The sequence below is a fragment of the Heterodontus francisci genome, chromosome 6 (genome assembly GCF_036365525.1).
Source record: "Heterodontus francisci isolate sHetFra1 chromosome 6, sHetFra1.hap1, whole genome shotgun sequence".
Taxonomy (NCBI): Eukaryota; Metazoa; Chordata; class Chondrichthyes; order Heterodontiformes; family Heterodontidae; genus Heterodontus; species Heterodontus francisci.
In genome coordinates, this window is record NC_090376.1 from 34,016,812 (window position 1) to 34,038,525 (window position 21,714).

At 45.4% G+C, this 21,714-nt stretch overlaps 1 protein-coding gene across 3 annotated transcripts in view; it reads left to right on the plus strand.

The window, feature by feature from the left end:
- The window catches only part of LOC137371236 (short transient receptor potential channel 4-like), a 127,488-nt gene that overhangs the window by 102,950 nt on the left and 2,824 nt on the right, over positions 1–21,714 (plus strand). For all 3 annotated transcript variants that reach the window (XM_068033450.1, XM_068033448.1, XM_068033449.1), the window contains exons 6-10: positions 1,749–2,071; positions 7,497–7,692; positions 8,265–8,471; positions 8,601–8,642; positions 21,053–21,142. In XM_068033450.1, coding sequence (XP_067889551.1) covers positions 1,749–2,071; positions 7,497–7,692; positions 8,265–8,471; positions 8,601–8,642; positions 21,053–21,142 — 858 coding nt within the window. The remainder of the gene's footprint in view (positions 1–1,748; positions 2,072–7,496; positions 7,693–8,264; positions 8,472–8,600; positions 8,643–21,052; positions 21,143–21,714) is intronic.

The following is a 21,714-nucleotide window of genomic DNA, read 5'->3' on the forward strand; positions in this document are numbered from 1 at the left end:
AATACTGATTCTAGCAAGGTTTACAACTGCAAAAATTATTTGAAAAACTCAAAACAACAAAACTCCTTGATATTATTTTGGTTCACTCAAAGAGCATTAGGTAATAGGTGACAAGAAAGAAATTATATGAAGAGAAAGGAAAGTGAAATAAAGTAAGAGGAAAGAAACAGGAGTGAACAAGAAAAATATTAAATAAAGAATGAATAAAAACAGGAGTGAAGGAGGAGATGGAGAGCAACAAGGAATACAGAAACAAGATAAGATGCTAGAAACTGAAGTGAAAGGAGAAAAAAAACAGCTGGAAGTTGAAAGAGAAACAAATGAAAACAAACAAGTCAAGAGGAGAATAAAAATAGAAGATTAAAAGAATGGCAAGAGTGGATAAAAGAGAAACACGTGAGAGGGAACGGAGAGAACCTAGTGATAGAAACAGGATGAGGAGAAGGCAGAAATGGAAGCCTAAAAAATAAAGAGCGAAGAACTAGAATGTAAACTTTGCAGGCTTTTTTTTAGAAGACCTTCCGCTAGCAGCAATAACTCGTCAGGCTCAACTGGCTATAAAATATTTCTGTTGGGATTCAGGCACAATAAAGGAGAACTATAATTCCATCATCTTTGTTTCTAACCTTGTACCACAACTAAAGTTTCAAAATTTGAGGATAAACTTTCTGAGTTCTTGCCTGGGTCTAGGTACCTAGTGTAGGTCCATGATTCTCTGATATACCTCAGCACATCCAAGTATTTAGAAAATCTAACCTGTAGTGTATAATAAACTGAGATTGTTTAGTTATACTAAAGAAATAAATCACATTTCATAGTAAATGAAATTTTAACACAATTTGTTTTCCTACATAATTAAAAAGAACCACATCTTGTATATCAAGTGTTTACAATTACAAATTAATGTTTTGTGGGCAAACAAAATTTTCAAAGCAAGGTTTTCAATTCTAATAACTATTTGTATTTTATGAGGATTTTTTTTAACACACTACTTTCTTTGAAAAATCTATAAAGTTTAACAGTCTTTGATGATGTAGTCTACAAATTGTAAAGTATTAAAAGTAACCAGATTAAGTAGTCCTGCTCAAAGCTGTCTATTAAAATAAAGAATTATACTTCTGAAAAGTCAAACACTCCTCATCTATCAGATGTTTTATTTTGAGTTCTATTTTCCATCTTTAATTTAACAGTCTCCTGTAATTAAGCAGGAATTTGAAGAAAAGATTACCCCGCACATCATTTCCAGATCAATTAAAAACACAATGATTTTCACAGCAGTAATCATTATGCTTTCAAAGAAATAAGATATCTTTTTGAATTTAAAAACTTCTAAAAATACAATCTATAGAATATATAGTACCTGTAAACATCCAGAAACAATGCTTAACATCTGCTCCAATAAATCAGTAAAACAGTAAGAGAAGGCAGTCATTGGGTCTGTCATTTTCGGTTTGATAACTGTGTCAATGACAATAATTAAACTGCAAATCATTATGTTCCTGTATTTTGAAATTGATATCTGATGTATGCTAATAACTGTAGATGTTATATTTAGACTGCATAGGTCAGTAAAACAAAACCAACATTGTTTCTTTAAATAGGGATTATTATGATCATTTTCTGATTTATACAATGGAATATTTTATTTTTGGGACAAACAAATTGCCATTGACCTTTATCAAGCTCATTTATGAAGAAAAATCAAAGTTGATACATGTTTTGTACTGACAATATTATTTTGTTTAAAGTACAGTGGTTCACGCCAACGTGAGGACTGGGAAATGTGGCACCCCACCTTAGTTGCTGAGGCATTATTTGCTATTGCAAACATCTTCAGTTCCCTTCGCCTAATCTCACTATTCACTGCTAACTCTCATCTGGGACCTCTGCAAATATCTCTTGGACGTATGCTATTGGATATTCTAAAGTTCTTATTCATATATTGTCTGGTGCTACTAGCTTTTGCAAATGGTCTGAATCAGTTATACTTTTACTATGAGACCAACGCATCAGATGAACCAAATAACTGCAAAGGAATAAGGTGTGAAAAACAGAACAATGCCTTTTCAACGTAAGCACTTTTGTTTTCTTTCAAATTTCTATGTGTAGTTTTAGGTACCCATTAAGCTCATGGGGGTAACTTTCTGAGTTCGTGCCCAAATTTCTGACGTTCTTTGTTGGCAGATGAGGGAGCATGTACTAGAAATTGAACTAGAGCTGTAGTGGTAAGAGTTGTGTGGTGGGGGGGGGGGGGGGGGGGCAGTGTGGGGGGGAAAAAATCCCATAAATATGCCTTGTGCCTAACTGGCACCAGAATCATCTGTTATTTTACAGCCAGTCTGCGCTAGGTTTGCTGGACGCTCTCAGTGACGATACTTGAGGGCTTCATAAAGCCCACAAAAATTATATCAAATATTCCGGCCCTGCACTTTTCTGCAGATAGTCTTGGAAATGCACAGGCAGCAGAGTAAGCCTACAAAATGGGTGGATGGAAGACCACTATTAGACTGATTTGTTATTTTTAATGCTTCAAATTTATCAATATGATGGAATTTTGTAATGTGTGGATCTCTTTTCTGGGCCTTGTTGAATACATTTAATTTATTCTTTTGCTTTTGACTTTGTCTCAGACTTGAATTTTGGATTTGTCCAACTTGCAACATTGCAAGCAACATGGCTAATGGGGCGAAGTTGCACTGCTGTCTGTGAATTCGTATTCTAACATGAATCGCTGCCTTCAGGAGAAAAGGGATGAGGGATTCATCCCTTGTTTTTCATGTTTTCTGCTTTAGACTTGATAATTAAAAACAACCTGGAGCAGGGGATTTGTGTAGAAGTCCCCTGCTATGACAAAAGAACCAGAGGGAAGATGAGGAATTTTTTTTTTACACAGCGAATTGTTGTAATTTAGATTTAGAGATACAGCACTGAAACAGGCCCTTCGGCCCACCAAGTCTGTGCCGACCATTAACCACCCATTTATACTAATCCTACACTAATCCCATATTCCTACCACATCCTCACTGTCCCTCTATATTCCCCTACCACCTACCTATACTAGGGGCAATTTATAATGGCCAATTTACCTATCAACCTGCAAGTCTTTTGGCTGTGGAAGGAAACCGGAGTACCCGGAGGAAACCCACACAGACACAGGGAGAACTTGCAAACTCCACACAGGCAGTACCCAGAATTGAACCCAGGTCCCTGGAGCTGTGAGGCTGCAGTGCTAACCACTGCGCCACTGCCGTCCATTAGAATTCATTGCCTGAACGTGTGGTGTAAACAGATTCAATAGTAACTTTCAAAAGGGAATTGGATATATACTTGAAACTGAAAGATTTGCAGGGTTATGGGATATGAACATGGGAGTTTGAATAAGTTGATAGCTCTTTCAAAGAGCTGGTACCAGCACAATGGGCTGAATGGCCTGTGCTGTATAATTCCAAAATGTCTGGAACAAAAATTAAATCTTCACAATTTAATGTATAAGCAAAAATAGCTGGCTTTATTTTGTTTCAAACTGTAGGAGAAACTGAACAATCTGTTTGATCACCCACCTTATAGAAGCTTTGATAAATTAAAATTACATGCTGTTTTGTTTATTTTAGTGTTCAGGATTCTTTATTTTTTGAAAAATAAAATGTACGCTTACCAGATGGTCAATTCTTTAATTTTGCAGAGAATAACTTCAAATAGCTTTCCTTCCCGTTCCTACACCTTTACTTCTGGTATCCCCCAGGATCTACCCTCGGCCCCCTCCAATTTCTCATCTACTACTGGCCCTCAGCCACATTAACTGATGTCAGAAATCAGAGTCAGTTTCTGCACGTATTCTAACGACAGCAAGCTCGACCTCACCAGTACCTCTCCTGATCCCTGCACGGTCTATAAATTATCAGAGTGCTTGTCCAATTTTTTTTTTTATTTCCAAAATATACTTTATTCATAAAAATCTGTAAAAATTACATTGCCAAACAGTTTCCAAACAGCACCAAAAAATACAAACATTGCAAGGGAGATCAGTTTCCTTCAATACTGTCATGAGTTTCTTCCCAACCCTTCCGTTTCTCAATTGTCATGTCAATTACAGTTTTACATTTACAGCAATTCAGAATATTAACGATACAGTTCGAGGGGTTTCCCATGGATCCAGCCCCTCAGTCTAGCTTGGTGGGGGAACCTTACACTGTGGTCTTTCCCCATTGAGCCTTTGCTGCGGCTGCCCCAAGCTTTAGTGCGTCCCTCAGCACGTAGTCCTGGACCTTGGAATGTGCCAGTCTGCAACATTCGGTGGTGGACAACTCTTTGCGCTGGAAGACCAGCAAGTTTCGGGCAGACCAAAGGGCGTCTTTCACCGAATTGATAGTCCTCCAGCAGCAGTTGATGTTTGTCTCGGTGTGCGTCCCTGGGAACAGCCCGTAGAGCACAGACTCCTGTGTTACAGAGCTGCTTGGGATGAACCTTGACAAAACCCACTGCATCTCTTTCCACACCTGCTTTGCAAAGGCACATTCCAGGAGGAGGTGGGCGACCGTCTCTTCCCCACCACAGCCAACGCGGGGGCACTGTGCGGAGGGGGCGAGACTTCGGGTGTGCATGAAGGATCTGACGGGGAGGGCCCTTCTCACCACCAGCCAAGCTACGTCTTGGTGCTTGTTTGAAAGTTCTGGTGATGAGGCATTCCGCCAAATGACTTTGACGGTCTGCTCGGGGAACCATCCGACAGGATCCACCGTTTCCTTTTCCCGTAGGGCCTTGAGGACATTCCGTGCAGACCACTGCCTGATGGACCGGTGGTCAAAGGTGTTTTTCCGCAGAAACTGCTCCACGAAGGATAGGTGGTACGGCACGTCCCAACTGCACGGAGCGTTCCGCGGCAATGTGACCAGGCCCATCCTTCGCAACACCGGGGACAGATAGAACCTCAGCACGTAGTGACACTTGGAGTTTGCGTACTGGGGATCTACACATAGCTTGATGCAGCCGCACACGAAGGTGGTCATCAGGATGAGGGCCACGTTGGGTACATTTTTCCCGCCCATGTCCAGAGATTTGAACATCGTGTCCCTCCGGACCCGGTCCATTTTAGATCCCCAGACGAAGCGGAAAATGGCTCGGGTGACTGCCACGGCGCAGGAGTGGGGTATGGGCCAGACCTGCGCCACGTAGAGCAACAACGTGAGCGCCTCGCACCTGATGACCAGGTTCTTACCCACAATGGAGAGAGATCGCTGCCCCCACATGCCCAACTTTTGTCGTACCTTGGCTACTCGCTCCTCCCATGTTTTGGTGCACGCCCCGGCACTTCCGAACCATATCCCCAGCACCTTCAGGTAATCTGACCTGACGGTGAAGGGGACAAAGGATCGGTCAGCCCAGTTCCCAAAGAACATGGCCTCGCTCTTGCCGTGGTTAACTTTGGCTCCCGAGGCCAGTTCGAACTGGTCGCAGATGCTCATCAGTCTGCGCACGGACAGCAGATCCGAGCAGAAGACGGCGACGTCATCCATGTACAGGGAGGTTTTGACCTGAGTGCCTCCGCTGCCTGGGATTGTCACCCCTCTTATGCTCGCATCCTTCCTAATAGACTCAGCAAAGGGTTCAATACAGCAAACAAACAAGACCGGGGAAAGAGGACAGCCCTGTCTGACTCCAGATTTGATCGGGAAACTTTCAGATTCCCACCCATTGATTGAGACTGCGCTACTGATGTTTGTGTAGAGCAGTTGGATCCAATTGCAGATTCCCTCCCCAAACCCCATTTTGGAAAGCACGTCCATCATGTAGGTGTGCGATATCCTGTCAAAAGCCTTCTCCTGGTCCAGGCTGATGAGGCAGGTGTCCACCCTCCTGTCCCGTACGTAGGCGATCGTATCCCTGAGTAGCGCGAGGCTATCAGAGATCTTCCTGCCGGGTACAGTACAGGTCTGATCAGGGTGAATCACCAGCTCCAGAGCAGACTTGACTCGACTGGCTATGACTTTGGACAGAATCTTGTAATCAACATTAAGCAGTGCTTGTCCAATGAGCAGAAATTTCCCCCAATTAAGAATTGGGAAGATCAAAGCCATTGGGTTGAATTTTACAGACCCCCCCGCCCTGACTTCAGGGTCATGGCGGGGAGCCGGAAAATGCCTCCGGGAGAGGCCTGCCACAGATGTCGACACTGGGAAGGCCCGGCCCCATATTGCTGGCGGCGGCGAGGCCTCATGGCGGCCCTCCCGCTGCTCGGTGACGGGAGCCAATTTAAATATGTTAATTCATGTAAATAAATGAATTGATTACCTGCTTGCTCCCACCGTCTGTCCCGGAGCGATATTGGTGCCAGTGGCCAGCACTCCTGCGCCTTCAAATCCCCGTCCAGGGATCCGAGGCAGAACATTGGTGGGGAGGGGAGAGTAGGAAAGTTTTTAGTGCAGGAGTGGGGGGAGTGGGGTCAAACTTATCTGATTGGTGTAGGGGATGGTGGGAAGGGGTGAAGTTAAAAATTTGTGAACTCTGGGGGGGGGATGGTCAGGTGCACAAGGTAAGTACTTTGGGGAGGGAGAGGGCAAGAAATTAAATCAATTTGTTGGGGGAGGGGTGTGAGATAGGCAAGATCAATTACTTAAATTTTTAAAAATCCATTCTCCTTTAAATTTTCAATTTAATGATAGGGCTCGAAGCCTTTTAAAAAATGGCGACAGCGCCTGCGCAAAGGGCACATGATGCCATTGCCAGGGATGGACCGCCCACCCCCTCTGCGTCATCGGGGGTGACTGCTCCGTCCCCGCTAATTAAAACAGCCCCCGCACGTAATATCGTGGGGACTCCTCGGCGGAAATTCCATATCGATAGGCCGCTGAGTTGAAAGCGCGCCGTCGCAGAACGTGGCACACAATTAAAATTCAGCCCAAAGTGTCTGGTCATTTGAGGGGGGGGGGGGGGCGTGGTAGAGGGGATTCCAGCTTTTTCTATTTTTTAAAATCAATATGAAATCAATTTCTTTTTAAAAATGTAAATTCAATTGAAGGGCTTGAAGCCCTTTAAAAATGGCGCCGCACCTGCACAGTGGCACCAGATGCCATTGCCGGGGACGGAGCGGCCGCCCCCTTTACGTCATTGGGGGTGGCCGCTCCACCCCTCCATTTAACTGAGCCCCCACGCAAAAAATTGTGGGGACTCTGCGGCGGCACTTCCATGTCGGAAGGCCGCTGAGTTCAAAGTGCACCGCCGCGATGTGCGGCGCACTAATAAAATTCAGCCCAAAGGGTCATGAAAGTTTTGAACTCTTTCAGCTAACAGCAGTTGATGCTGGATAAATTGTTAATTTTAAATCTGAGATCGAGAGATTTCTGTTAACCAAAGGCATTAAGAGATATGGGACAAAGGCGGGTATGTGAAGATAGGTCACAGATCAGCCATCTCCTCAATGAATAGCAGAACAGGCTTGAGTGGCTAAATGACCTGCTCTTATTCCTGTGTTCTTAAGTTCTGGTTATTGTTGTTTTCAGGTTATTTGAAACTCTACAATCACTGTTCTGGTCAATATTTGGTCTCATTAACCTCTATGTGACAAATGTGAATGCTCGTCATGAATTCACGGAGTTTGTAGGTGCCACCATGTTTGGAACGTACAATGTCATCTCTCTTGTGGTTTTACTCAACATGCTGATAGCTATGATGAACAATTCTTACCAACTTATTGCAGTGAGTTTTTACTGAATATTGTCTGCTGTTAAAAAGGGAGAATCATTTCAAATATGACCATATTTATTTCAAACACAGAACTAAGCATAAACTAAGGAGTAAAGATTAAGTCATGGAAATGTGAAATAAAAATAGAAAATGCATATAGGCAAATTGACATTTAAAAGAGAAATGAATATCTCAAATGTGACCCAATTGATTATTTCTGATAGTAACCAAAATATTCACCTGTCTTTTTTCATATATTGACTATGCTCCCTATATTTGCAGCATTTTCTGTTTTATTCAGTGTTAAGCTAAACCAATTTGAATTTGCTATTATGGAGATATCAAAATAGAATTACCATATAGGTTTAAGACATGTTTGCAAATTAAATTCAACACAAGTGACAGAAAAATATGGAAATGATAAACTATTGCAAAAAAGAAATTAGCAGGCTTTTTGGTGGAGGTTCTGACACCCATTTATATTGAAACGGTGAAACACAAACTTGTGTGGGAGGCTGTGATTCATGCATATTCCAACAGACCATTTACAAATGTCACCATTCTCATTTGATTGATTTATGCAGGACCATGCAGATATTGAGTGGAAATTTGCAAGGACAAAGCTTTGGATGAGTTATTTTGAAGAAGGTGGAACTCTTCCAACTCCTTTTAACATTATTCCAAGTCCAAAGTCTGTCTGGTACTTAATAACATGGATTAGAAGACATTTATGCCTCAAACTTTTCTGCAAGCAAAAGCGAAGAAAACCTGAAAGTCTTGGGTCCCTCGGGGTAAGAAATTTATTTTCTTTCTGCATATTTTACCAGATGTTAATATCTGAAGGACAAAAAGGTTCAATTGCTTTTTCAAACCATACGTCTTTATTTATTTACTCAATTTGTATTTATCTTTTTTTGAAGAGGCGTGCAGCGAACAATCTGAGAAGAAATCACCAGTACCAGGTAAGGGAAGTCTTTAAAGTATGTTTTGGTTGCTGCAACAGCTAAATTAATAAAGCACCACGATTACACTGAGACTGAGAAATAGTTCTCCGAACTTTCTTAGCTGTAATAGCATTTCCACATAAAGTGCTACCATAGATCGCATACATGTCTAAACCATTAATTGTTTTATTAATAGAAACTGGCCTAGTGAGGTTTAAATACCAAGTGTTTCCTAAGAACTGCTTCCACTGTGCCAGAGGTGTAGCAGAATCCTGTAAATTAGATTTTCCGTAAACCTCCAGGAAAATTACAGTAGCGAAGAGGCAGTAGTTCCAAAAAAGTTCCAGACTAATGCATTTTTGAGAGCTGGATTTGTGATTTACTTCATACTGAATTCTATTTTGTAGTACAATTTGCCTGGATTTTTGGTAGGAAGATTTAAAAAATCTGGATGTCAGAGTTCCTATGTGCATTCCTGTCTTTAATTTTTTTTGGAGGTGCAAGAACAGAGACAAATAAGGGATGCAAAGGGAGTTCATTTGTTCCAAAGTCAGAATGCTTGTTCTCCACTTCTCACTGCAGTTCTCTGCATAGACCCAGGCCCACCTAAGAGGCCTGTTTCTGCCTCTTTTCCAGGTCCTCCTGCAGATGCTAAGCCTTGGCAGGAATAAACTGGAACTGCTCCCCAGGCTATTTAAACAGCTTAAAGCAAGAAGCAGAGGCTATTCCTGGGGCAGACCAGCTGTGCTTTTCCAGTTTAATATGAAAGAAATTATTGCTCCATTGTCACCATTGCCTAAAAAGAGCAAATAGTCCCAGAGATCGGAGGTGCCTCATGGACATCCAGAGACCAGCTAGGCCGCTTGATATTCCAGCATTCTCAATCCAATGGGCTGTCCTAGTGTGCTCAATGTTCACCCATATACTGCTGTCCTGATGCTAATGAGGTCTGGCCGTTAAAATGGACTGGACATCCTGTCAGAACCATCAGTCAGCCAGCTACTGCAATCTGCTGACCAGCCACCTGAAGTTGGCTTCGTGGGAAAGTCTACTGCAATGAGATACATGTAGTTGCCATTACCATTGAGCATGGTGTAACCAAGACTTCCTCCAGCTAAAGCAATCTTTTTATTTCCCCCCTTTCCAGTCCCCACCAGAAAATTTGCATCTTAGCGCTTGACTGCATTCCTTTTCCTTGATCAGACTGAACCTCTGACTCTGAGCAAGGACATTCGGTCCATCAGCGGAGTTGACAGTTGAGCAAGTGAGTGCAGGATAGAATGTGGTCAGCAAGAAAACTCACTTCTACCATATGGTCCATTTTGTCATTTCCAGGCACAACATCTCTCACTTTTCCCTTACTGGTTTACAGAAATTCTAACTCATCCAACAACCACATTCTATCCTGCACTCACTTGCTCAACTGTCAACTCTGTCCTAGGCAAACTACAGTGATTTAATTGTCTCTAACATATTGATATCAAGGCCCATATAGTCTACAAAACCCTCCATGGCCTTGCCCCATCCTACTTCTGGAGTATTCTTGAGCCCAACATTCTTTCATTCTTCCTACTGTGATTACTCCATTCCTTCCACTGTACCATTGGTGGATTTTTTTTTCTTGGGATGTGGACATCGATGGCTAGACCAGAATTTATTGCACATCCCTAATTGCCCTTCAGAAGGTGATGGTGAGCTGCCTTCTAGAACTGCTGTAGTCCTTAGAGTGTAGGTACACCAACAGTGCTGTTAGGAAGGGAGTTCCAGGATTTTGACCCAGCGATAGTGAAGGAACGGTGATATAGTTCCAAGTAAAGAAGGTGTGTGGCTTGGAGAGGTACTTGCAGGTGGTGGTGTTCCCATGCAGCTGCTGCCCTTGTCCTTCCAGGTGGTAGAGGTCACGGGTTTGGAAGGTGCTGTCGAAGGAGCCTTGGTGAGCTGCTGCTGTGCATCTTGTAGATGGTACACACTTCTGCCACTGTGCGTTGGTGGTAAAGGGAGTGAATGTCGAAGGTGGTGGATGGGGTGCCAATCAAGCAGGCTTTGTCCTGGATAGTGTCCTGCTTCTTGAGTATTGTTGGACCTGCACCCATCCAGGCAAGTGGAGAGTATTCCATCACATTCCTAACTTGTGCCTTGTAGATCATGGACAAGCATTGGGGAGTCAGGAGGTGAGTTCACCACAACCTTCTCAAGGGCAATTAGGAATGGGCAATAAATGCTGGCCTAGCCAGCAATGCCCACATCCCCCAAACGAATAATTAAAAAGAGTTACTCACCACAGAATTCCTAGCCTGTGACCTGCTCTTGTAGCCACAGCATTTATGTGGCTGGCCCATTCAGTTCCTGGTCAATGGTGACCCCCAGGATGTTGATAGTGGGAGTTTCAGTGATGGTAATGCCATTGAATGTCAAGGGGAGATTGTTAAATTCTCTCTTGTTTGAGATGGTTATTGTGGCACTTGTAAGGCGCGAATGTAACTTGCCACTTATCAGCCCAAGCCTGGATGTTGTCCAGGTCTTGCTGCATCTGGACGCGGGCTGCTTCACTATCTGAGGAGTCGCGAATGGTGCTGAACACAGTGCAATCATTAGCGAACATCCCCATGTTCTGACCTTATGATGGAGGGAAAGTCATTGATGAAGCAGCTGAAGATGGTTGGGTTAGGATATATTGAATATTCACATATTGGAACCCGCTACTTTGTAACATATCTTCCCACTTTTACCAGTCCTTTTGAAAATTTACCTCTTTTTCTACACATTAGCCACTTCTCCATCCCTCCTCAGATACTACTGCTCGGTATCCAAACCTTCTTTATAATACATCCTGGATTTTTGACTAAATTTAAGGGACTCTATAAATGCAGTTTGATGTTGTAGCTTAAGGAACACTGTGATATATAAAGAGAATAACAGCAGAATCGTGACTTTCAATGGCTCGGCCATATGGCAAAGCAATTTAAAAGCTCATAGAATGCTGGGACACAAAGCCAGAACAATCAAGTCTACAGAAATTATGCAAAGATTTACAATATGCTCATCAGACCAGAGGTTGAATATTTGTGTTCAGTTCTGGTCGCAATCTCACAACGGAGTACAAAGAGCAATGATACTAATCCTAGGTACAAAAGGAATGCACTATAAGGAAGTTTAGAGAAGCTCAAGCTATACAATCTAGAAAGAAAACTATTCATCAAGAAGTCTCATTGAGCGTTACAAGTTTTCTGCAATATGTAAATAAATTACACCCAGAATATTACATCAAAAGTAGAACACAAATTTAAAATAGTGAGAAATAAATTTAAAAGAATTGTTATTTTGGGGTCAGGACCCAAAACTTCCAGGTCCCAACCCCATGTCGCATTGCCGTCAGATGCCAAATATGACCTTTGTAGGGCCGGCCAATTAGTGGCCAGGTAGTGTGCTCACCAATCAATTAAGCATGGTGGCTGGATTCTGAGGCTGCAAGGCCAATAGGTGGCCCTCCAACAATGACACATCAGCAGTCCCCATTGTCAGAGATGGGAGCTGCCAATGTGGCAGGGGAGAACAAGAGAACAAGAGGTGCTCTCTGAAGACAAGGAAAAAAAATTAAATTTTAAAAAGGCTACAGCTGCCACGCAACCCCTCCACTGGACGTCCAGTGGCCGCAACTGTGCCATGGAGGGTGTGAGAAGTGGGGTGATGTTCCCTAGCGGGATGGAGCACTATCCCCACCACCTGGTCTGCCGCCAGGAGGCCACATCCATCCCCAGACAGTGTTTCTGACACCATGGGGGGCCCGACTACCAACTGGAAATTTCAAATCAGCATCCCCCAGTGCCCAAAATAGGCCCTTTAAGAGCTTTAATTGACTACCCATCGCTTGCTGTTAACCCATCCCTTCACCATCCAATTTTAAAATGGCCCAGAGTCAGGAACATGCTGATAACCTGGCACCCTGCTCTCCAAAGCCAACTTTCCAGCCCTCCTTTCTCCAGTCCTGTCTCCTCCGAGGATCAAAAATCTGCCCGTTAGGAAGAACATTTTTATTGTGAAGAGTGTTTGGAATAATGGAGAACTAGAGATAACACTGTCGCTACAACAAATAATTCCTCTACCTTAAAAGAAGCTGGAACTGAACAGAGCCAAGAATGTAACTTCTAATTTCTAACCAGCATGTGAACGGTTGCGCAAGTAATGAATATGGACCAGAAGTAGGCAGTGAATTCTCTTAAAAGAGGCGAGGAAGATTAAAGCCTGCACTAGATCTCCCTTCTCCTGAGGTGGATGGGTGTGCAGCCATTGACTGTGCTCAACCCTTGCATGGAGAACACCTTGTACATGCTAATCACAGGGAGCAGAAAATGGCTTTGCTCCTCCAGACGTGACTGATGAACACACTTCAGGCTGGATTTTATCTGGCCAGTAGGAGCAGGAGTCAAGGCGTGGCATGGATGTACTTGGGTGGATGTACTTGCCCAGAAAGCTGAAGTCATGGCACATTTGTTCCAGATTTTGTCAGTAGCAGGACTGCAATTTGACAGCTAGTTAAAATGCATTTACATTGAATTGAAGGCAGTTTTGTGGGGCGGTGTGGGAGGGTTCAGATTTAGTCTGTGGCGCACTGGGATCGCGTGCCTTCAGATCCCCAGCTGTTTAGAGGTGGTGGCACCTAGGTGAGGCTTCAGTGACGCTGCGGGAAGGCAGCCATCTGGAGCTGCAGATAAGGGAAGAAGGAGGAGCGAAGGCCATTGTCGGCTGGCTGTGCTGGGTTCTCGATGTGGGTTGGTGCAGTCTCAGGTGCAAGGGTAAGGTGGGTGCAGTCTTGGTTCTGGGCTGGCTGACTGAAGGACATTAGTGCATATTCAGAGGGGAGTAGCCCAATGCAAGTTCATGTCTACAAGGACAGTGCACAGAGGGGTAAAAATCAGCTGGCATGGGTCTCATACATCCCGGCCAGAATTTTACATTGGGCGGGAGGCCGGCCAGAAAGTCGGTGGCGAGCCCGCCTCCTCCAGGCCTGGGGTGCAAGGCCGGGATTTTTCGCTTCCCAGGCCCTTAATTGGTCTTGGGTGGGACTTGCACCTCCTTGAGGCAGGAAGTCCTGCCTAATGGAGCTGCCGACCAATCAACAGGCTGGCAGCTCTTAGTCCCAGCAGCACCACCGGAAGTGGTGGCCACTGCTAGGATTACACCCATCCATCAGAGGCAACAGGAAGGATGGCCCCGGAACTCAGGTAGGTTTTTAGGGCCTCACTGGGGACAATCAGATGGGCCCTGGCGTCCCAAGGGGGGTCGGTTGTGGGGGGGGGGGGTGGTGGGGGTAAATGTTGTGCATTAGGAGCGGTTGGGGCATCAGGGATGGCTCTCTGTGAGGCACAGGGACCCCAATCAGGAGCCCCCCCTGATTGGCAGTTAATTGGCCACTGAAGGGCCTTGATTGGCCCGAGGTGGGCAGGCCGTTTCTCGCCGCCGCCGCCCTGCATAAAATCGCAGCGGGGGTGAGAGGGGATCGGGAACGGCCCCGCTTCCCACTCAATTTTACGGCCCCCCCCACCACCAGCCTGCTCATTGGGGGGCTGTAAAGTTCTGGCCCCCACCTTTGTGGACCCCCATGCCATGTAGCAGTGGCTTAGAGGGATGGAGGACCAGGATCCATTTGGACCCGCCCCTGAAGCTCCAAAAGGAGAGCGGCAGCAGCTGGCCATGCTAAGTATGGCCTATCCACACCAGCAAGAGTACGTGCTCATCTCAGCTACCTCTAAATGTCCGAGTGGCATTGTCAGCTCTCCGGGGAGGCTGGCACTGACTTATGTGCTTTGCTGCAGGACGAACTGCGTCCCATGGGCTTCAGTGGACACCCAATGCCCATGGCCCTGAAGATCACCGTGGCACTCAATTTCTATGCATCTGCCTCTTTCCAGGGATCCACTGGGAACATGTGTGGGCTGTCCCAGGCAGCAGTCCACTACTGCATCAAAGAGGTGACCAATGCCATTTTCAAGAGGGCTGGCGACTATTTGGGGCACTGTACTGACCCTGAAAGTCAGGCGGAGAGGAACAGCGGCTTCAGAACCATCACTGGATTCCTCCAGGTACAAGGTGTCATCGACTATACATGTGGCCATCAAAGATCCCAAGGATCAGCCTTCATCAACAGGAAGGGCTTCCATTCTTTCAAAGTACTACTGTTCTGCGACCATTGGAATCACATTACATGTGTGTGCCCACTTCTCAGGAAGCAGCCATAATACCTACATACTTCGATAGTCCCAGGTGCCACAGCTTCAGTGATGATTCTCAGGGACAAGGGCTTACCCATTGAAGACATGGCTACTCACACCGGTGAGGAACCTTTGCATTTGGGCGCAGGAGAGATACAACACCTGCCATGGGTCCACCCGAGTAACCATCGAGCAGGCCATTGGGCTGCTGAAGATGAGATTCTGGTGCATCGATCAATATGGTGCAGCCCTGCAGTATGTGGCAGCAAGGGTCTCGCATATCATGCTGTGCTCTGCACAATATAGCACAACAGAGAGTGGGAGGCCTTGCATAAAGAGGACATGATTGATCACCAGTCCTCATCCGACAAGGACAATGTGCAGGAGGCCAATGGATCTTGCTTCCTTTGCACTAGAGGCCAGGGCCATTGAGAGACGCATAAAGGAGGTGTCATGCTTGGAAAGAGCTGTGATGAAATGAACAATGAACTGGAGAAATTATGAAATATAAGTAAATTGTTGAACTGAACCACAAGAAAATGGACACATTTGTACCATAGACAAAACGGAGTAGAGGTCAAGTGACCCCCTCCTATACTGTCAATAAACACATCCACCTGCTGAGGATCAAACTCATTTACCTCATCTGAATTAGCTCTGGGGAGAACCCATTAAAATTGAAAGAAGCCCATTACGTATTGATGACTGCTATCTACAGGAATGAACTAACAAAGGTTCTCTAGACAGACTGACTCCACAGCACAAACCAAGATGAATAGGTGTGAATTAGCACCAGTGTAACAAAATGCTCACCATCCAGGCACCAACAGATAGCAATGGTCGTCATATGTGTGGTCACAACAGGGGAGAGAACCCTTTGTCACCTGACAAGAGACTCAAATGTGATGGATTTTTTACCTTAAAAGGTAGCCCTCTGGAGAGAGAGAGGGGAGATCAACAAAAGACTACAGAAAGCCAGTTCCAGGTAGAGGGTGAGATATGATCCAACTGAGGAGAAGAACCCTGCTGAATAAGAACTTGAACAGCCACTGCAGCAGAGAAATTGCAAGGTGATTTTGCAACTCTCCATCTGTGAAAGTAAACCATTTTCATACCACCAACTTTGGGCTGAGTTTTTTCCACAGAAGACTACAACAACTACAGCAACTCCCAGACAAGCTGCATTCAGGCCTGCAACACTATTATAAAATTTCCTCCCAAAAGAAACTCTGAAGGTCTTTTAAGCAATACACTCTTGTACCGTAATTTGGACCTTAACTGCATCCTACCCTTTTCTCTCTGTGAATGCGTCTGTGGGTGAGCTTGCGACCATTTCGGGAATTGTTTAAAATAAATAGTGTTATGACCAAGGTGGGAAGAGTGCTTTGATTTTATAGTTCCACTTCTCCGCGGGTCACAACATATATTTAAATGTTTACCCAGTTGCCGATATGGTTAATCATGGACTCTACTCTTTATCCCAGAATAAAATACGCCAACCAGGTTTCTTTAAAAAACAAAATTATCAGGTTATTATAAAACAAGACAAAACCAGTAACAAAGCAAAGCATTAACACACAGAGTTACATATGAGAGTTCCCTTTTACCTTAGCCCCCTCCCCCCCCCCCCCCCCCACCCCACACACACACACACACACACACACTCCGGTTTTTAGAGCTCTGCTAGAAAAAAAGAGAAAAAGAATACTTTGGCCAAATAGTTGCTAATTCTTGAAGAAAACAGAGAAGGTATGGAAAGATGTCAGTTGTCCCTTTTTTGATTTGGCATCCCAAACACGCGCAGATGGCTGTCACTGGAATCTTTCTCTGGAGCAATTTGTTCAAGCGGTGTCAAGGATTTATCCGGCAGGTTTTTCCAACATCTCAGGAGAAATGTGGCAACAGGGGTTTCAAGTTGGCCTTTCAGGACAATTTCTCTATTTCTTACACTCTTTTCTAAGAGTTTCTCAAAGAGATGGAAAAGCTGTCAGTCTTTTCAAAGAAATGGAAAAGGCTGAGCTGGGGTAACTGCTCTTTTTAAAACTCCAACACACTGTCCAAAGCAAAACCAAAAACAATATCTCAAGGGTCAAGCATCCTGACCCCTATAAATCTTGGCCTGTCAGTTCTCTGTAAACATCTCCCCCAAGGCAAAAAGCCCCTTTGGGTGTTTATCTGAAGACAGGTGACCTCCAGTACATGTTGTTTGCAAACAAGACCTCTCAGTCCTTTCAATGACCACAGTAAAAAGAAAATCCATGGAATCCTTTTCAGTTTTCCCAAATAAAACACAAGTCCTCAAAATTTAACACAAATTGGAAGTACTTTCAGAACAATAGTTATCTTTCCTTTTTAACCTATGCAAAAACCTGTCATTTGTCTGTTTATTTGACCCTGAAGACACTCAGGGACTCTATGGGCTGAATTTTATGAGTGCGCACACATCGAGCGATGGACTCTGATGTCAGCGGCATGCCCGCATGCATCGGCCACCGCTGAGACCCCGCAATATTACACACGGGGGCTCATTTAAATGGAGGAGGCGGAACGGCCACCCCCAATGACGTAGGGGGGGCAGCCGCTCCGTCCCTGGTAATGGCGCCTGGCGCCATTTTTAAGGGCTTCAAATTCTTAGCAAAAATTTGAATTTTTAAAGGTTTATTATTGTTCATTTTCATTAAAAAATATTAAAAGCTGGAGGCCCTTTCCCAAGCCTCTTCCCCCACCACACATGTTTTTTTTATTGGCCTATATGCAGAAAATTTATTTTAGTCCCAACCCGAACTTACCCCCCAACCTCTTCACATTTTCCCTTCAACCCCTTCCCACCATCCCCACAGCCAATAAGAAGTGTTTTTCCTGCTCTCTCACCCCGCCTTGATAATTTTGGTCCTCCTCCCGCCCCCTCCCTCCCTCCCCCCAACCAGGCGTGCGAGCTGCGGCTGGCGGCCGTAAAATCGACGTGGGACGGCCGCCCAGATCAGGTACGTTTATTTGCATTTTATTTTAATTAATTTTAATATGTAAATGAAGGCCCTGCCACATAGCAGCAGGGGTGTGGGACCGCAGTGGCGAAGCCTCGGTGTGGCCCCCCTGCTGCCAAGTGGCAGGGCCTTCTCGGCATCTTGGGTTGTGGCGGGCCTCTCCCGCAAGTATTTTACAGGCCCCCCTGCCACAACCCACGCGTGGCCTGGTTAAATTCAGCCCTATCTGTGGTCAGTTGGGAGGTCCAAAGTGCAAGCCACCCACACCACTTAAAACCAGTCCATAATAGAGGCAAGAGATAATTCATACATACCCGCTTCCTGCCATCAGGATGGCCTCTCAAAGTGAACCCAATAAAGACTCAACTCACTGTATTCTGTCTGTCGCCTCCTTCCTATTGCACTCCTGTGCCCAGCACCCAGCTTCACCACATGGTCTGACTGAGACGCTGACAAAACACGGCCTGTGCCTACACTGGCAGCTCATTGAGGGAGCAAGGGTGAAGGTTGCATCTCACAAATCAGCAATGAAAGCATGAGCCAGTTACAGCAATGATTCTGACCTCCAATTAATTATTAGCACAATTGTAACAACCAATGCAAAGGCCACAGTTAATACACCCGTGAAGCCCCAAGTGTGTCTTGGTGCTCTTCTTTATACGTTTTTGTGTGTGTGCATCTGGCACGACCCCTGTACTGGCAGCTGAGGTGGAGGCAGGTTGCTGCTTGGGCTGCTGCTTGGCCTGGGATGATTTTGCTGGGCGCCCTCTGGCTCTCTGAGGCATGGAGGCCCCTGGCTGGCTAACGGGTTCCTGAACCGGTGCAAGAGCCTTCTCAGTCGTCATGGCTACTGCAGCTGGGATCACTGGTGGAGGGGCTGAGGAGCCACTGTCCATACTCAGTGTGGCATAAGGGGAGCCCCCAGATGTGGAGGTCAGCCTCTCCTCCTCCCTTTCTAGGCTTATTTAAACCTCTCTGCTGACCAGAGAAAGACAAGACCTGGAGAAAACTCCAGGTGGCTTGGCCCTCTCTCACCTTGCCACTGCTGCGTTGAGCTCATGGCCAAGGCAATGGCATGCAGGTCTGCGCACATTTGTGGGATCTGGCTCTCCATGAGGGTCACCAACCTCTCGATGGAGGAAGCCATGCGCTCACATGCCTGAGACCTGGCAGCACATGGTATGAATGGACTCCTCCATTTTCTGCTCATGGCCGCACGTTGCCTCTGGCGGCTTCACCAGATATTCGCTTACCTCTTTCTGCAGCTTCAGCATGTTCTGTGCTGCCGACACCAGGTGCTCGTCATCAGCTTGAATCTCAGCATGGCCCTGGCCACCCAGAGACCTCCAACTGTCGGTGGCCTCAGCTGTCACAGCTTCCATCAGCTACTCAGGCACATTTGTCATGCTCTCACCAGCTTGTGACCCTATATCTAGGCCCGAGCACATACCCACTGATGTGAAAGTATCTGCGCTGGTGGAGATTGCAGGAGAATGATGTTAGGGTGAATCCTCTGATGCTCCTCCTCCTCAGAGGTTGATGGCAGGCCCCCTGACTCAGTGATTGCACTTGCCTCCAAAGTGCCATGGTCTGTATGAGAGAACACAGACATTTGTGGGTTAGGTTGTTCAGATCTCCTCATGCCAACCTTGTGTGATGTGGATCTCCAGAATTGGGGTGGAGGACACATGAACACAATGTCTTCTCACTCTCTTGTGCAGATACTCCAGTTTAACTGTCCACGATTGTACGGCCCCTGCTTGCTCCAGAGCCTTCTCCTCTGCCAATGTCAGAGGACTCACATCAGGGATCGCACCACTAATGCTCAATGTCTCCCTTGTGTTATGGGCCCATTTCTCCTGCAAGCAGAAAGAGGGACACGGTTAGACCTCACACGAAGAACAACAGAACACCTATGCTGATGGCAGCCCCTCATTCCCTGATGGGGTCTCCTAAATGGCTCCTCTCCACACCCACTCTCAGGGGGTGTAATGGGGTTGAGCTCTGAAAGAAGACAGTCTGTCGCCAAGATGCAGCTATGCATATGACAGGATGCGCTGATGTCTCACCCCCTTGCCACTGCCTTTGTGGTTTCTCCCTCCCTACATAGCTGCATGCAAGCCCCAAAGAGGAGATGGGTATGGAACACTCACCTTGGTGAAGTGAAGGAGGTCATTGACCCTCTTGCAGCATTGGACCCAGTTCCAAGGTAGGGGGATGGGGTGACCCCAGAGCTGCGAAACTCCTCCACAATCTCCATCCTGGCTTGCTTGGTCAGGTGGGAGGATCTTTTCTTGCCATCCCTTGGAAAGAGGACATCTCGCCTTTCCCTTGCAGCCTGGAGGAGAATCATCAGGCAGGCATCACTCAACCATGGGGTCACCTGGTTTCTTGCCCTGGACATGGCCCCTCCTGTCTGCAGTCCTGGTACAGGATCACAGGGAGGTGCAGAAGTTGAACCAATAGTAGAGGGGGATCCAGCAGCAGCAGTAGTAGAGGGGTTCCAGGAGTTACAGCAGCAGTAGTAATAGAAGGTGATCCAGGAGTTACAACAGCAACAGTAATAAAGGGGAATCCAGGAGTTACAGCAGTGGTGGAGGGGGGGTTCAGGAGTTACACAGCAGCAGAGGGGTCCAGGAGCAATCCAGGTTCACTGCATCAGTGAAAGGCAGCTGTATAAGTAGGGCTGGCAGTCTTTAAAGTTGATGCCTGCATCTGCGTTCTGGCCATCTGACACTGCTGTCAGCTTCTCGTAGCCCGCCCCATCCTGCAATAGGATAGGCCCCCTGACTCGGTTATGTTAATTAGCTGGCTGCCACGTTGGTCGGCTGGCTGCATATGTGACATGCAGCAACAGCACCCATTTCCGATGCTGCCGCCGGGATCTCCAACAGGCTAACAAAGTTCAGCCCTTCTTTTACATATCCTTTGAATTAGCAGAAATTTTTCATTTTACATTGATTTTTCAATCAGATCACAACTTTCAAGTTAGAATTTTTCAACAGACCCATAACTTCTTCCAATCTGCTATTCTTATACTAAATATGCACCAAATGAATAATTTTTATTTGAATGGAAATATTTTATTTATGTATTTAAAATGATGATTTTGTATAAGGCAACGAAACGTTAGCATAAAAATGTGTTCACAGGTGCTAACAGTATGATATGAGGCCTATTTTCTTATAATCTGTAAAATAAAGTGATTTTTACTTTGCCTGTTTCTGCATTTCAGGAAGTTATAAGAAATTTGGTGAAAAGATATGTTGCAGCAATGATCAGAGATGCCAAAACTGAGGAAGGGCTGACTGAAGAGAATTTCAAGGTAATTTTCTGACTATTGCTTGCCAAATTCTTTGCCTCGACAAAGTATTACAGTGACAGCTGCAATAATTTAAAAGTTAGCAATGATCATGCCAGTTGAAAGGAAAATATTATGTGATAGCACCAGAAGGACAGTTTGTATTTATAACTTTTTCAGAGTAGAAATGCTTTAGAATCAGTTCACAAAGTGTCCAATGTCCAGTGTCACCACTTATTCTGCTTCTAACTTATTGGTAAGGGTAGAAAGAAGTTTGATTCTTCATTCTTCATTATTCTGAAGTAGGTAACCTGCACTTCACCCATTTATAATTATTAAAAATGTGTCTATTTATTTGGGGTGGGTGTATATATATATTGCAGCTGCAATACAACAGTAGCTGTGGTTCAATATATAAGGTGTAAAGAAACTGTAATCCTGTTCTTTATAGACACGTTTTCTAGTTGACGCACCAGTCACACTGAGGAAGGTCACCCCAATTTATACGTGGGCCAGAATATTATCAAAAGGGAAACAGTTACCCTGCTGGGATCAAAAGTGGGACCCAACCCCATGTAGACAGATGGCGGGATCCT